We start from the raw sequence: 16090 nt of genomic DNA on the forward strand, positions 1-16090 counted from the left end.
ATATTTATTTAATTAATTATTATTATAAATAATTTTTAATTTTCGATTAAAAAATAATTCAAAATCTCGAAATTGTTAGAATCATAGTTATAATTATAAAAGAGATTTATGAGGTATGACTGTATTGAGAGATATGTGTGTCAAAAGTTATGATTTTTATAATTATTAATTAATTAATTTAAAACCAATTAATTACTAATAGATATTATCTGCTAAATTTGTTAATCAATTTATTAAAAAGTTTTTTATCAATTAATATTTTGCATAAAGTTGTTTAAACAAAATGTAAAAYAAAAAAATAATTTTATGTAATTATTTATTCAATATAATTTTTTTTTTAAATAATTGAAATGTTTACTAAGCAGTAACTTTTGAATTAACCCAAAATTAGAGGATTTTTGTCTACAAAAAATGCAAATAAATTTATATGTCATTTAAAAAATTCAATCACAAGTATGACATGACATTGATCTAAATTTTATATAATGCTGTTTATCAACAATAACAACAAAAAAACTTTACAACAATTATAATTATATTGAAGTCATAGTCATAGCAACGATAAATTGTAGAAAATTGTTATTAATAATATTTTTTTTAATAAGTAGTCATTTTATTTCAATTAATTAGTTTGTAAGTAAAGTCAAGAGACAACCAGATTTTTTACATACCAGTGCTCACTGTTTAGAAAATCATTTGTATTTCAATTCATATATTTCCTTATCATTTTACTGTAATTTTTAAATGCAAATTTGTTTTTTTGTATCTGTGATGATTTATTATTTTAAATATTAACCACAATAGATATATTATTGAATATTATGATAATGTTGATTATGTTTTGATTAAAATTGCCGGCATATAAAAATAATTTAAAAGTATAATTTAATTTAGTAACAAATATTTTTATTTTTTCCTAAATTGTATTTTTGATCAAATATTTATTAAAAATTTAATTAGCTTATGTATTTTAATTATTAAAATTAAATTAATTTTATAAAAGAGAAATAATTGTGCAATTTTTTTCATTATAAAATAAATGTAATATTAATATATAAATATCATTTAATAGTGTAATAATAAACTCTTCCTCTTAAACGATATGCCCATAAAAACTAATGTATTATTTGCATTATATTCTGTATAATAAAAAGTATATACAGTTAAGTACGTTATACAGTATGTTAAAACATTTTACATGTTTAGTCATAATATATAATATATTATAAATAGCATTAATATTATTATTAATAATAATAATAACTATAATACTGTTTAAATCTATTTTACACATTAATATTGATATGTAATATATTTTTTCTTTAAGCCATGAATTTTCGTCTTTGGCTTTTATGGAGAGGTTTTTCTGTAACAATACATATAATTGCCGTCTCGTTGTATGGATTTTCGTTAGTCTTTCAATTTGTTTATCCCAATGGCTATTATCCCAAACAATCATCAACTGATCCCAAACATAATGCATCAATTGATGTCAATTCAACTACAATTGATTATACATTTGGCTGGAAATATAAATTTTTAACATTTTGGAATTTAGTATGTTAATTATTTTAATTATTTTAATTATTTTAATTATTTTTATTATTTTTATTATTTTTATTATTTTAATTTTTTGTTTGTTTATATATACACACATATGATATATGAATTAAATAATATGATATTATACTAAATTATCTATAAAAATACTGTATAATATTATATCGTACTTATGAATCATAATATAGATTTTATTTTTTCTCAGTTTATATATATGGTAATGAAATATATAAAGGATATGAATATAAATATACAGAAGTTTAATATTTATATACACATAAATGTGTTAGTATTAAAATGTGTGTCTATTGTAGAAGTAATACAAATATAAATATGTGAATATCAATTAATATTTGATATTTAAAAGAATTTATTAATTTATAAATATTTGTACACATAATATACCATGTATATATATATATATATATATATATATATATATATATATATATTACATTAGATTATATTTAAATATATTTATTATATTTTATAATTTTAAAAAATCATAAATAAAAACCTACCGTAAGCTGTTTTCAAAATTTAGTAATTGAATAACAAAAATATCTAATTAATGCTATATTTAGATTAAAAACAGGATATTATGCATATTTTTATTTTATAATCTTCAATTCATTTCCATATACAGTATACATATATATATATATATGATGTGATGTAATGTATGAATATTTTGCTAATGCATTTTTTGTTTTCATTTACCGGTAAATTAAAATTAAAAATATTAATAAMAATAATTACCGTAATTTTATTAATTGTATTAATTTTTCTTACAGCACATACAGTTCATCGTATTTCTTATATATTTATTTTGCGATTGTTTTCGCGTTAATTATATGCCTTCAAAAGCCATTGAAAGAAGTATTAAGAAGCGTTTGATGCAAACTAGAGATACACTCCACCACTCACTGGTGTTTCCCATTGGTTGGGTATGTCGTATGTCATCATTGTTTTACCAGTGCTGTTGTAGCCGATGATCACTATTATGTTGATCTCATTTTAATTAACCCGTTAAACATGTCTATAATTTTTTTTATACACACACACTGTTAGACTAACACTTAATTTAAGTAAAGCACAATTTAAATGTTAATCAATCACCCATTTTATGTTAATATAGTTATTGTATTTATTCTAGGCTTATCTTTTTTATTTGTATAAAAATATCTAAATTTAATTATATTAGTTGTTTTAGCATACTATGCTTATGTAATAATGTAAATATTATAATGATTTTTTTAGTAATTTTTAACTGATTTTTTGTCAATTTAAAAACTAGTTAAAATGATACTTTTATTTACGGTATATTTTTTTGACTTTAAAACATTATACATTATATTTGTGCAACATTTAGCTAAATAATGTTTATTTCTAGAAATGTTGAGCTCCCTGAGCTTAAATAATACTAATGGATATTGTTAGTAATTATATACATTAGCGTGTTAATGATAATTATTATTTGAATGAAATGGATGTGTCACTTATTTAAGCTAGATAAGCAAAAACATAACTATTCCCTTATATTATATTAATTAAATATAATGATAATACTATAACACATTTACACTTAACTTAAGTAAGTGTTGTGTAAGAGATAACAAAAATTTATCTCTAAAAATATTTTTTTCTTTAGTATAGTATACATTGTATACAGTCTATGACTTAATAATGAATAACATATTTACTGTAATTTTTGTTAACAGACTTAATTATTGATAGATGTTAAATATTTTAGTCAATAAGTTTTACTTTTAACACTTTATAAAACATATAAACTATTTAAAATATTTTTTATACAATAGTATACATCTATATATTTCAAAAAAAATATTGTTATAAATACTATTATAAATATTTAATAATGTTTGCTAACTATAGTATAATATATTTATTTTCAGTTGGTCTCAACTATGTATTGGACTTTATATTTTATAGACAAGTCATTGGTGGTCAATAGCACTGGTAGATATCCCTGGTGGTTGACCCATTTAGATGTATGTGCTGTTATCATTTTATACTGTATTATTTAAGTTACTTACATATACGATATGACAACTATAATTACAATGTCATAAATTATTAAAAACTTTATACTACTAGTTATCTTATAACTTGTTTTTATATGTTTTTATGATATTTTCTTTTTCTTAAAAATAGCACTCAATTATTGTTGTGATAATAATGTTGGAAACAGTGATAACATATCACCGCCGCAACAAACTGGCGGTCGAGATGTCATTATTGATGGCAATCATGAGCTCATATGTCGGTTGGGTTTGTTATCTCGGCTTTTATCGGCAAATATGGGTTTACGGTATATTCAGAAACCGGTCCACAGTCTACAGGGTTGTAATATTTGTCGCTTCGGGCGCTTATCTATTGACACTTTATTTTGCCGGTCTATTAATTCATCGACTGTGTTGGCCAAAGAGTCGCCGGGAGGAGTGGCCTCAGCAGTGGTCGGCCGATGAAATTAGTAACGATCAGTTGGAGTTTGAAAATTTTCGGGTCAGACAGGGTTTGATTACTTGATAATCATATAAACAAATATATGTTATTATAATTTATTATTAATTTTTATTATTAATTTACATTCATAATATTTATTAATTATGTAATATATTTATTGGTACACTTTTTTCATTKATTAACACATTTTATAAAAATGTATTTTATATGTGATATATATATTTTAAAATATTTGAAAAATATATTCATCCAAACAATAATTTCAATTTTATATACAAGTATAAATTGTTAATAAATTCATGCAATATTTTTTATATAAAATATTTTTATAATTTTTATCAACTTTTAAATTTTGATAAATATTTAATGCAAATACTGTATCGTAAATATACATTATATTTTTAATATATAAATTGTAATAAATAATGCATTAATACTCAAAAATAAGTAATAAAAATAATTTGATAAATTCATTATAATATTGATTTAAGGATAACTGAATTATTGAAAAATTATACATTAATATACTGTACAATAAATATGATATCTTTTAGTTTATAAAAAAATAATTCAATAGATGTGTCAAACAATAGACGGCAGTAATAATGACACAAATTATGTAAACAACATAACTATTGCATTAGACTTTAATTTAATACTAAAAACACATTTCATTGAATTCATTACTTTTCTATGATTTAACTATTAATACAAAAAACAGTGATTCAAACAAACGACTGATCAGTCAGTTATGTCATCGCAACAGAAAAGGTATGTCATGTCATACATAGGGAACCATATCTTCAGATTGTATTAATAATAACATTCAAACAAATTATTCACTATTTCATGGTTTGATATAATATGTTAATTGTAGTCTAAATGTTGGCCACAGGAAACGGGGTTCGGGTTCGGCGGCAAACAGACAACAACAGGGCTCGGGTTCGGCGGCAAACAGACAACAGCAGAGCTCGGGTTCGGCGCCAAACAGACAACAGCAGAGCTCGGGTTCGGCGCCAAACAGACAACAGCAGAGCTCGGGTTCGGCGCCAAACAGACAACAGCAGAGCTCGGGTTCGGCGCCAAACAGACAACAGCAGAGCTCGGGTTCGGCGCCAAACAGACAACAGCAGAGCTCGGGTTCGGCGCCAAACAGACAACAGCAGAGCTCGGGTTCGGCGCCAAACAGACAACAGCAGAGCTCGGGTTCGGCGCCAAACAGACAACAGCAGAGCTCGGGTTCGGCGCCAAACAGACAACAGCAGAGCTCGGGTTCGGCGCCAAAYAGACAACAGCAGAACTCGGGTTCGGCGGTAAACAAACAACAGAAGGACTCGGGTAGGCTAACAGTGTTTGTCAGATATGACCAGTCATTGACGTCAAAAAATAATAAGAGAAACGAGGATAAGTCGGTCAGGATATATGCGCCCAAATGGGTGGAAAAAGCATTGGACAACTTGTCCGCTGAGATAACAAAGTCKACACCGATTGATGTGTACGACCAATACAATAATCATCGGATATTGCGTTTGCCGGACGACAAGTTGTCATTGAAATACTTAGTTATGTTAGCCCGCAATGAACCAAACAATACCAACGGTTTTATAAACTTTAAGAACTATACGTTTCGTAAAGAAGTAATACTAGCCGTTAAGGATTTGTGCCGTCAGTGCGTAATTCTGGCCAAAAATGAGACGACACATTACGGCGGTTATCCGCGCGACACAATACGAGAGCCCCAGAAGCGGGACGTATATGTGGCCGACTTAATTGGTCTACAGTTTCAACAGTATTGTAATACTGGGCGACTGGTAATAGTCTCGGAAAAGCCTGTTAAAGGCCTATTGGATGACATGATTTACGAACGAGTGGTCGGAGAACCAAAAAAGTCATATAAAGAGGTCACTAATGATCGCACGGGTCGTTATATATTGTATTACAACGACTACTTCGATACATTTGCTTACAAACGATTTGTTGCCAAAGATRTACTGCTGACTGGTTTGGCGATTGCCGACTATGTGGACAAATRTCCGAAAGCTGATGGCACTCACGATACGGTTAACTTTAAGTTTACCAAATACGGTGCCGGATATTTTGCCGACATTTTTAAGGACATCATACAGAATCTAATCATTGACGGCGTCTTCGATGGCCTTAAATTATTGTTAGAACAAAAGCCCAAACATATTGGTGCCATTGAACTACCGTTTTTTGATACTAACAAACGGGTCATTGATTTATGTAATTCTCATAAAATTAAGTTGAGATTTAGTCGAGACGACGCTCTTAAGCAAACTTATGACGAGTACGTGACGGCAACGACCAACTGTGCCGACGCTCACGCAGTGACCGGAAATAAGATGGGATTCGGAAGTGTCGACGCGTGTATTGCCGAGAATCTGGTCGGCAAAGCAAACAAATACTCGCCAATAATTAATCCATTRATTAGTCAACAGTTTATTGAGTTGTAATCAATTGTTGAAAACTGTTTTGACAAATATGCGTAAAATATTTGACGATTATTTCAATTATTAATTATATAATTTTTATTAATAATATATTATATTTTTAGTGTTTTAAATTGTTGACTACACTATCACATTAGTGTCTAATCATTATTGTTTATTAAATTAAAAACAATTACATTATTTATATTAAATTGAGACAATTATGTTTTCGGCTCTAATTGAGGATAAATCACAGCAATAGTTGTTTTGCCAAATATATGACAAAAATTAACTAAATCTATCTCACAAATTATGTAAATAATAATAATAATTTTTATTTTTACATTTATAATAATGTGATTTGTGATAAAATAATTAATATTTCATAACAATTTTACAGGTAATTATATATCAGATCATGTAATAGTATTTTTTTAAATTATGTTAAAATTTGATACTTTTAAAGAAACATTCGTTATATTAACATTATTATTAATATATAATTGATGCTTAATTAAATTACAATTAAAAATACTAATTGTAATTTTAAATGTGATTTATATCTATTTTTTATTAATAAAGAAACAAATAAAAATTAAACTTCGATTTCAATTAATTTTAGAAATTGAATGCATAACATAAAGATTATCTGTAAAAAAATTGAAAAAAATTTAATTAATTAATTTTTTCAAAAACTTATTTAACTTTTTTTTATTACTTCAAAACAACGCATACTATTGAGTATGAATAGTGTCCAACACGTAAAGCCAACCTTTTTGCAACTCAAACGACAAATAAATGACATTACCTTTTAATTTTAAATTTAAATATAATTACATTAAACAATATAATTAATATTTTATTTAATAAAAACATTACCTTATTCTTATAGCGAAATTTTGCAAACATATTATTAATTTGACGATTAACTAAATTACGGCCCATAAGTGTATTAAATACATTATAACTTTTATTTGCCTCATAATTGACTGCCGATGCGATAGAAATGTTAGTCATAAACATAATAAAACACGAAAATATTGGAAATCCAATAAAAGTCATACTAAATAAATCCATTTTCTTAAACAGCATAACATATATACCATTTAGGACAACGGTTCCCAATAAAAGCCAAACAACTAACATATATTTTGACCAAAAACTTGCGTTATAGTCATTTATTTCAACATAAATATCATTCAATGAATTTATTTGATTCATCATAAATCGTGGCGTAATTTTATGACTGTTTTTAATACTTGTTATTAAACTATCATTAATGGCACGGATTTTCAATTTTAGATACAAACAAATTAAATAAAAATATATTAAAAGCCAAAAACTAAAACCAAATGAAAAGTAAGCACAAAATCCAGTGACCATACTATGGGGTATACCATAGACCAAGGTTTCAGTGAGTGTAGTGTAGAACATATACGGACATAATGTGGCACAACTTATCCATGGCATCACTCTTTTGATTATAATATCACATAATTTAAACAATACTATTGAATGTTTAAATAACTTATCAATTAGTTTYTTGTCAGTGATGCCAATATGATTTGGTGTAACAATACGACCTAACATTTCAAATATCTTTATAAAATTAATTTGAATACCACGGGTATAATTATAATAGAATATTGCTTGAAATAATAGATTTAATAGACCCCATAATATTAAAACAATGTTCAAATGGTACGTAACACCCAATAGATACGTAAAATTTCCAAAATATATAAACAATTGTCGATTTTCTCGGGGAAATAAAAAACTTATCGAAGGATTGAATGCAAACATAAAAATAATAAATACTATAAATATTGGTTCACAAAATTTAGATCTTTTGATTTTAGGTTCATTGTTGGCATAATTATCAACATTCATATGAAATCCTATTTTATAAAGTTTTAAATGAGCTTCTGGGGTGAGTGTTATCATAAGGAATACACTTAGGTTTACGTTTGCGATTTCCTTAAGTTAAGTATAGAGTAGCGTTACTACAAAATATTTTGTTTTACGCAAACGTAACTCTTTTTTGTAGTGATAATAATACAGTGTTTTATTAAATTTATAAGTATAAATAGTTTAAACTATAAAATAAACATTACTATCAATGTTAAAGTATAGCTAAAGTTGGGTTAAAGCTATCCTAACTTTACACCTAACTCTAGCACTAACTTGTTTTCTTAACACACTTTTCACCTAAAAACCAGTTTTGTATACTTAAGTCCTCTCCTAACTTACCCGTAAACCTAACTTGCTAAAATGTTTTATAACACAGGATTTCACTTAAGTGAGGAGTTAAGTGCACGCAAGTTACGAATCTTAGTTGATAACACGCCGCCCTGGTATATAATATGATTCTGGTAAACATAATTTCATATTATTATTACTATTATCAATCATTTTAATTTTTATATTTTTAAAATTATTTTTTATTTTATTAGAAATATTTTAAATAAAAGTCGGCTATTATTATAACATTTTATACTGAATTTTAAAATTTATAATATTGGTTCATTAGTACATTTGCTTCAAATAATACAATTAAAAATTTGTTTTTATATACTAATTATTTACTTTAATATTAAAAATAAATTCATTTACAAACTATTACTACCGGGATAATAATTCATTAGCAGATCATTACGCTATATATATAATATAATTATATAAAATTAAATTATAAAAAATATATAAATAGTTTTATTCGTTTATAAATATAATGTTGTTTATACATTGTTAAAAGTTTTATATATATATATATATATAATGATATTATAATATACTTGTAATACAAAGCATTTACTTTATTGAAAAATAATTAGGATATTTTTAAATGTATGTACTTTTACTAAAATGATATTGTCATAAATTATTTGTATTGAATATTATTTTATATAAAATTAGTTTAAAATTAATATAAAAAACAATTAAATTATATAATAATTAATAGATTACATACATAGATTACAGTATATTAATAATTTTATTTTTTTTTGCAAAATATAAATCGCTTTAATAACAATTAAAAATTTTAGGATAGAATTTATAAAATATAATATTAATTGTTAGTTATTTGATAATAATATAATCTTAAATTCTACAAATATTATGTATATAATATCAATAGCTTTAAATTTAAAATATTATAAACATTAAATCATATCTTTCTAATTTTACTTTTAAATTTTATCTAAGTTATTGATTAAAAATGTATAAATTTTATTATTGATAGTCTAGTTTTAAACAGTCATTTAAAATATTTAATAAATAATTTAAATTAATAATTTAAATTTAATTGTATATTTTTTAATTAACATTTGATTGATATTAAAGATTATTATTAGTTTAAAATATTAAATAAAATTAGTTAATACATTTTTTATTTCAAAATATAAATCTTAATGTTAAATTAATAAATAAAATTTTGATTATTATCTTTGCTTAATATTATAAACTTTACTATTTTTTATTAAACTAAATTATAAAATACTGACAATTCCTTTTTAAATTTTAATGTTTATATTTGTAATAAATTTATTTTTACAGTTGACATTTACTTACTAACTTTTTATTTGTTTATAAATGTTATTTTAGATGAAAAAAAATAAAATATTTATATTTAAATGTAATTTTATATAATGGAATAACAAAATTTTCTTTTTATCAATTGCTTAATAGTTGAATATTTAAATATTGATGAGTGAAAAAAATTAGTTTTATTAAAAGTAAATTATTTAAATTTAAAATAATTAATAATTAATAAGAATATTTATATAAAAAATATTAAATATTATAATAATTATATATTATTTAATAATTCGGAGAAATCACAGAAAAGATGTTACTATTATATTAAAGTTTTTAAAAACATTTGTTTTTTTGTTTTAAATATTTTGTTAATTTTTTTAACTTATAAAAGTCATGCAATCATTTTTTGTTTGTTTATTATTTTATCACACTTTATCTTGAAATTTTTTAATATAATATATTTTCCCTACACTTAATTACAAAATATTAACATATTATCAATTGAGCTAAAGTCTTAATTGAAGGCCAATTACTGTATTTGCGATAATTAAACTAATAATAACTTACTGTAGTATTAATAATACAATTTTTTAGTTGCAAATTATAGTTTATTGATATTTTATAATATAATATTAATATAAGTTATAAATATTATATATGACAGAAATTAGAAAACTTTAATTATTAAATTATTTACTTTAATTAATGTACATGTATTGCATTATAAATTGTATRRCTATAAAAATAATTATATATTAATAACATAATACATAATATATACTATTGGAAAATCATTATTTAATTTTTTTTCTTTCAAATACTTATTATTATATATCTTAACAGAATAAACATTTATATATTGCAAATACTTATTATACAAAAAACTAGTTTTTAAATTATTAYTTATATTTCATTAACTAATAGCTTTTACTAGTTTTGAGGTAATTTTTTCCAATAATAACTATAATATTTTTGTTTTTATATTGTTCTAGGACATATAAATGCATTTATTTAACACTATTTATTTCCATTTGATAATTAGCAAAATTGTGATATATTAATCTAAATTTTAAACAAAAAACATATAAATGGATAGTTATTTGAATTTGGTTATTCTATTGAGCAACATGGTAAATAATTTTTTTAAATGTGATTTTAATAAATTGAGTTTTTAAAAATATATTTTTAGGCAATTATTGTCAGCCAACAAACAATCGATATAAAATGCAATGATAAAACACGTATTTCAATGGATAAAAACATCAACAAATTAATAGTTGTCGGTATGTTTGTGTAGTTTTTTTTTATAAATTAATAAAATATTTATTAATTGTATTAATAATACTCTAATAATTTTTAATTTTAGGACAAAAAAATTTGAAATTTCCTGTAAATGAGATTCAATTGCGCCCATATTGTAACCTAGCATTCAAAACAATAGATCAGGTGGGCGTCTATAATGATAAATGTTTGCCTAAATTTGGCAGAGACTCGGCCCGTGTTATAATGCATGCAATAAGCGCTGAGTTGCGGGCCGTTTGCAAGTTGGGTCGTCTAACTAAACGCGCGCGTGAACTGTTGACTGCTGCTCCCTGTGCTAACGCGGGACTCAAAAATTGGCAAAAATGCTATCAAATACTTGTCACTAAGTTTACCGGTATTGTCAACGCACCGGCAAAACAACGATTACCTATGGGTTGTTGGTATGTCTCTTAATATTTATATTTTATTTGCAATTACAATATTTACTTAAGGATGTACTATATATATACAGTACATACAGTATATATTTATTATTATAATGAGTTGGAAGAGACAAAATGTTTGTATAATACAAAGCATATTATACTGTACAGTACATCCTATGTATAATACATGGCCAATTTTGTATACAAAATAAACTTTAGCTCTACCTAGAGTTAAAAGCATTGATATAAGTAAAGTAAACGATGCTTTATAATAAATAAAATATCGATTAATAATTATTTAAACAGTATCAAATAAATTTAGTTGTTTTAATAATTGCTATAAATGGCAAAATCGTTAATGAAATAGTTATTTTCAAAAAAAACTTGAAAAGTTTTGTTTTCTGAAATCTATACGAGCCTTTTGTGTGTGTGTGTAGCATTTTTTTTGCGAATTTTGAAATTCTGACTTCAGATTCGGTTAGAGGACTACTAATAATGTATTGAAAAGTTGCATTAAAATTTTGATATCTCTTCGGGAACATATAGAAAATGGCGGCCAAAGTAAAGAAAATTTTAAGAAAAAATATTTTAAGTATAAATTTGAATAGAGCATCAAAAGCAAGCATAAAAATATGCATTAAAATTTTGATATCTCTTCAGGAACATAGAGAAAATGGCGGCCAGAATAAAAAAAAATTTAGGTAAAAATTTTAACGTTTAGAATTGTATAAAGCATCAAAAATAAGATATAATAAATTAAAATTATTTTTATTTTTTTAAAAATGGCGGCCAAAGTAAAAAAATTTAGGTAAAAATTTTAACGTTTAGAATTGTATAGAGCATCAAAAATAAGATATAATAAATTAAAATTATTTTTTAAAAAAAATGGTGACAAATGTATAAAAAATTAAGGTAAATTTTAGCGCTTAGAATTGTATATAGTATTAAAAATAAGATATAATAGATCAAAATTATATTATTTTTTCAAAAAATGGCAGGAAAAGTATGATTTTAACTGTTTATTTTGTTATACTAAATCATTTAATACCAAACATGATTATATTTGTTTATTTCATTATATTAATCATCTGATACTATACATGACTAGTTGAGTTTATTTTGTCATACCGAGTCATTTTATACCCTACATGACTATAGTTGAGTTTTGTTTGTCATTCCGAGTCATTTGATACCCTACATGACTATGGTTGAGTTTATTTTGTCATTCCGAGTCATTTGATGCCCTACATGACTATAGTTGAGTTTTGTTTGTCATTCCGAGTCATTTGATACCCTACATGACTATGGTTGTTTATTTTGTCATACCGAATCATTTGATACCATACATGACTATAGTTGAGTTTATTTTGTCATTCCGAGTCATTTGATAACCTACATAACATTATTTAAATTATGTATATTTTACCAGTTTTTTATTTTTTGTTACTATATAAATTAATACTATATAATAATACCAACTATTTGGTTTCAACATATTTATGATATTCAAGTTTTTTTTCTAATAATGCTTTCTAGCATTCTTAACTGGTTTAATTATATTTTTCAAATAATAATTTTGATTATACTAAATGATAAAATATTTTTTAATTTAGAAAAATTTAAATAGTTATAGAATAGTTGCAAAAACCCAAATAATAATTCAAATAGTTATTTATTTTTTAATATTTGCAAATTATATATTATTTATTTGTTTTCAGCAAATTAACAAAAATGATATACAAATACACTAAAATTTCTATTGTTATCAAAAAATATGAATTAAAAACATTATACAATTTTATATAATTTTTGTAAATATTATTTTGTATTTTAAATATATATTTTAAAATATTTTACAGTTTTTTTATATTTTTCAAAATCATCCGAAATAGTTATTTATAGTTATTATAAAATTTCGGGATTAGTGGTCTTATTCGGTTAACACACAGTATTAACTTATAAGCGTTAAAACAATAAAAAAAACTTTTTAGTTGGAAATCAAGTCACTAATAATAAATATAGATTTAATATTATTTTTTTTATCGAATTTCTATATTTATTTTAAACTATTTCATTATTATTATTTTAGAAACAACTATTATTATAACAATAATGCATTTTCTAGTAATTATATTTTTACTAAATATTTTTAATTAATTTTTTTAACATAGTATTATATATATCAGTTTTTAAAATTGTATAATACTTTACAAGCAGTATTGTATTATACTGTATTATACAAAGACAAAATTCAAAACCTTGTATTTTTCCAACCCTGGTATTCATTATACTTTTGTTACTTAAGTTTTTTCACTGATATTCAGTGATTTCTAATATTAAATAACTCAACAAAAGATATTATAAGTTATAAATATTAGAGTTTAAAGTATTTTATTATCACATGTTTTAAGTTTATTTTTCTTTGTTTATTTAACAATAAGTTTAAAAATATTTATAGATTTTTTAAAATCTACTAATGGGTTTTCATTTAAAATATGATATTTAAAATAGTTTTTATTTGAATTATACAAAATTATACAAAAATGAATTATTATATTATTGACAACACAATAGATGTTTATATATTTGACGACTTTATATAATTTCACAAAACTATAATTATGTAAATATATTTTAAAAGTCATGAAATGTAATATAATAACTAGTAATATAATATAATATATATAATAAATTAAATAACTATTAATTATTTCTCTATAAATACTATACAATGTTTTCTTTATCTATTAATATTATAAAATTATTTATTTATTTTACTATAAATAACTATCTATTTAATCAAGAAAATTAAATATTTGATAAAAAATACTATTAATAATGTTAAAAAAACAAATTAAATCTTTTTTATTGTTAAAACAGTAATTTTCAGCATCTGATCCAATGTCTCACAGATGAGGCCGAGAATGTCAAGCAATGTACCCGAAAGACCGTCGACTTTGTCCTTAAATATCTAAATAAAATGATTGATCCGTTGCTTAATTTAATATGCGGTGATTACGGACAACCCAGCGATAAATGTGATGCAATGGTTCGGCTCACACCTAATATTACGAAAGGACAGACCACTTATAAGTCATTTATGATGCCACTCATCAATCTTGCAATCAGTATTGGCGATGACCCGGAATTAGAGTAGATTACATAGAAATTTAGTTATTTAAWTTTTAATAATAATCTCATTGTTAGTAATAAATATTTTGAAAATAATTAAATAAAATTTCACTTTTATTTATATTAGTTTATTCAATATAAAATTTAAATAACATTATTAACAAAAAAGTGTGCAATATTTGTAATCAATCTATTATTAAAATATTTATTAATAATTAATATTTTATTAGTACTAAACAGTTTAGTCTAAACTTACATTTACTAAAGCAATATAAGTTAGAATTAAATTCATATTAGATTATTTTTTACATTAAAATAAAAAATCCTATGTATTATATAAATAAGTATTTTTATATTTTTAATTAGATAATAATAACAACAATAATACATTAATAATGTATAGAAATAGGAAAACATTTATAGATTTTTAGGTTTAATATTKTCGTCAACAATGTATTGCTTTTCTTGTTTTTTAGCTCTAAATCCTTTAGTAATGTTAGTGAATGCATCCATAATGTGAATGGTATCCAAATAATCCAAATATTTCAACAACAATAGGCCACAAATAAATACAATAGTAAAACAAATAAATCCGGCAATGAGACTGGCATTTTTGGCTACCAGTGCAAATACGGTAAACGTTATTAACAATATCATCATTATTAGCAAGTGTAGATTTCGCGATTTTTGACGGGTCATATTCATATAATGGATCTAGCATATTTAGTTCAATAGAAAACAATTATATTTTGATTTTGTTTATAAAAAAAGTTACAATAATTATTTTATTAGTTATAATATTATTATTGATAAAAAAATATAATTATATTAAATTCAATGCCAACCTCACTGACTGTGGTGTTCAACATGCGTTGCTCCGGTATGTCAGTGATYTGAGCTCTCAGTTCATCACTGATTTCAACCAACTTTTTGATAGTACTGTCGCTCATATTTAGATGTGATGTATCACAAAATATACTAATTAAAAAAAACTTTAATTATTATATTAAATAATACAACTTTATATATGTAAAGATAGTAATAAATAATTATAATATTGATAAAWATTACGAAACTTTTATAAAACTTACAAAAAAACTTCAATTGGTTAATACACGTTAATTTATAGAAACAACAATTGGGTAATCTTTAATATATATTAATTTGTATTAAACAAATTGATTATAATAATAATTTTGTGTATGATATCATAAATATTAATTTATAGTAATA

The 16090-nt window shown here is 23.3% G+C and overlaps 4 protein-coding genes across 5 annotated transcripts; 3 read left to right on the plus strand and 1 right to left on the minus strand.

Moving 5' to 3' along the window:
• Positions 1 to 1124: 1124 nt before the first annotated feature.
• On the plus strand, positions 1125 to 4182 carry LOC128953665 (androgen-dependent TFPI-regulating protein-like). Its single transcript, XM_054299179.1, has 5 exons — positions 1125 to 1167; positions 1328 to 1557; positions 2355 to 2507; positions 3477 to 3572; positions 3736 to 4182. The coding sequence occupies exons 2-5, from the start codon at positions 1330 to 1332 to the stop codon at positions 4108 to 4110; spliced, it is 852 nt and encodes a 283-aa protein (XP_054155154.1). The 5' UTR covers positions 1125 to 1167; positions 1328 to 1329; the 3' UTR covers positions 4111 to 4182.
• Positions 4183 to 4644: 462 nt separating this feature from the next.
• Positions 4645 to 6559, plus strand: LOC128953617 (uncharacterized). Of its 2 annotated transcripts, none has more exons than XM_054299116.1 (2): positions 4645 to 4818; positions 4925 to 6559. In XM_054299116.1, exons 1-2 carry the CDS (start codon positions 4799 to 4801, stop codon positions 6519 to 6521), a joined length of 1617 nt encoding a protein of 538 aa, XP_054155091.1. In that variant the 5' UTR covers positions 4645 to 4798; the 3' UTR covers positions 6522 to 6559. The 2 variants fall into 2 exon arrangements, with proteins under 2 accessions (XP_054155091.1, XP_054155093.1); XM_054299118.1 differs by having other exon boundaries at positions 4943 to 6559.
• Positions 6560 to 11066: 4507 nt separating this feature from the next.
• Positions 11067 to 14882, plus strand: LOC128953815 (uncharacterized). The gene is made up of 4 exons (XM_054299336.1): positions 11067 to 11167; positions 11227 to 11320; positions 11404 to 11740; positions 14606 to 14882. Exons 1-4 carry the CDS (start codon positions 11126 to 11128, stop codon positions 14880 to 14882), a joined length of 750 nt encoding a protein of 249 aa, XP_054155311.1. The 5' UTR covers positions 11067 to 11125.
• A 339-nt stretch (positions 14883 to 15221) lies between these two features.
• On the minus strand, positions 15222 to 16069 carry LOC128953694 (uncharacterized). The gene is made up of 3 exons (XM_054299208.1): positions 15949 to 16069; positions 15703 to 15834; positions 15222 to 15571 (listed from the first exon to the last, which is right to left on the minus strand). The coding sequence occupies exons 2-3, from the start codon at positions 15805 to 15807 to the stop codon at positions 15275 to 15277; spliced, it is 402 nt and encodes a 133-aa protein (XP_054155183.1). The 5' UTR covers positions 15808 to 15834; positions 15949 to 16069; the 3' UTR covers positions 15222 to 15274.
• Between the last annotated feature and the right edge of the window lie 21 nt (positions 16070 to 16090).

This window comes from Oppia nitens, unplaced genomic scaffold, assembly GCF_028296485.1.
Source record: "Oppia nitens isolate AA-2021 unplaced genomic scaffold, nextdenovo-longstitch-racon4-pilon3 scaffold23_pilon_pilon_pilon, whole genome shotgun sequence".
NCBI classification, from domain to species: domain Eukaryota; kingdom Metazoa; phylum Arthropoda; class Arachnida; order Sarcoptiformes; family Oppiidae; genus Oppia; species Oppia nitens.

Coding starts and splice junctions, on each gene's coding strand:
- LOC128953815 (XM_054299336.1), top strand. CDS start 11,126: ATGGATAGTTATTTGAATTTGGTTATTCTATTGAGCAACATG. Junction 11,321..11,403: donor CAACAAATTAATAGTTGTCG/GTATGTTTGTGT, acceptor TTTTAATTTTAG/GACAAAAAAATTTGAAATTT. Junction 11,741..14,605: donor CGATTACCTATGGGTTGTTG/GTATGTCTCTTA, acceptor TTGTTAAAACAG/TAATTTTCAGCATCTGATCC.
- LOC128953665 (XM_054299179.1), top strand. CDS start 1,330: ATGAATTTTCGTCTTTGGCTTTTATGGAGAGGTTTTTCTGTAACAATA. Junction 2,508..3,476: donor TGGTGTTTCCCATTGGTTGG/GTATGTCGTATG, acceptor ATTTATTTTCAG/TTGGTCTCAACTATGTATTG. Junction 3,573..3,735: donor GGTGGTTGACCCATTTAGAT/GTATGTGCTGTT, acceptor TCTTAAAAATAG/CACTCAATTATTGTTGTGAT.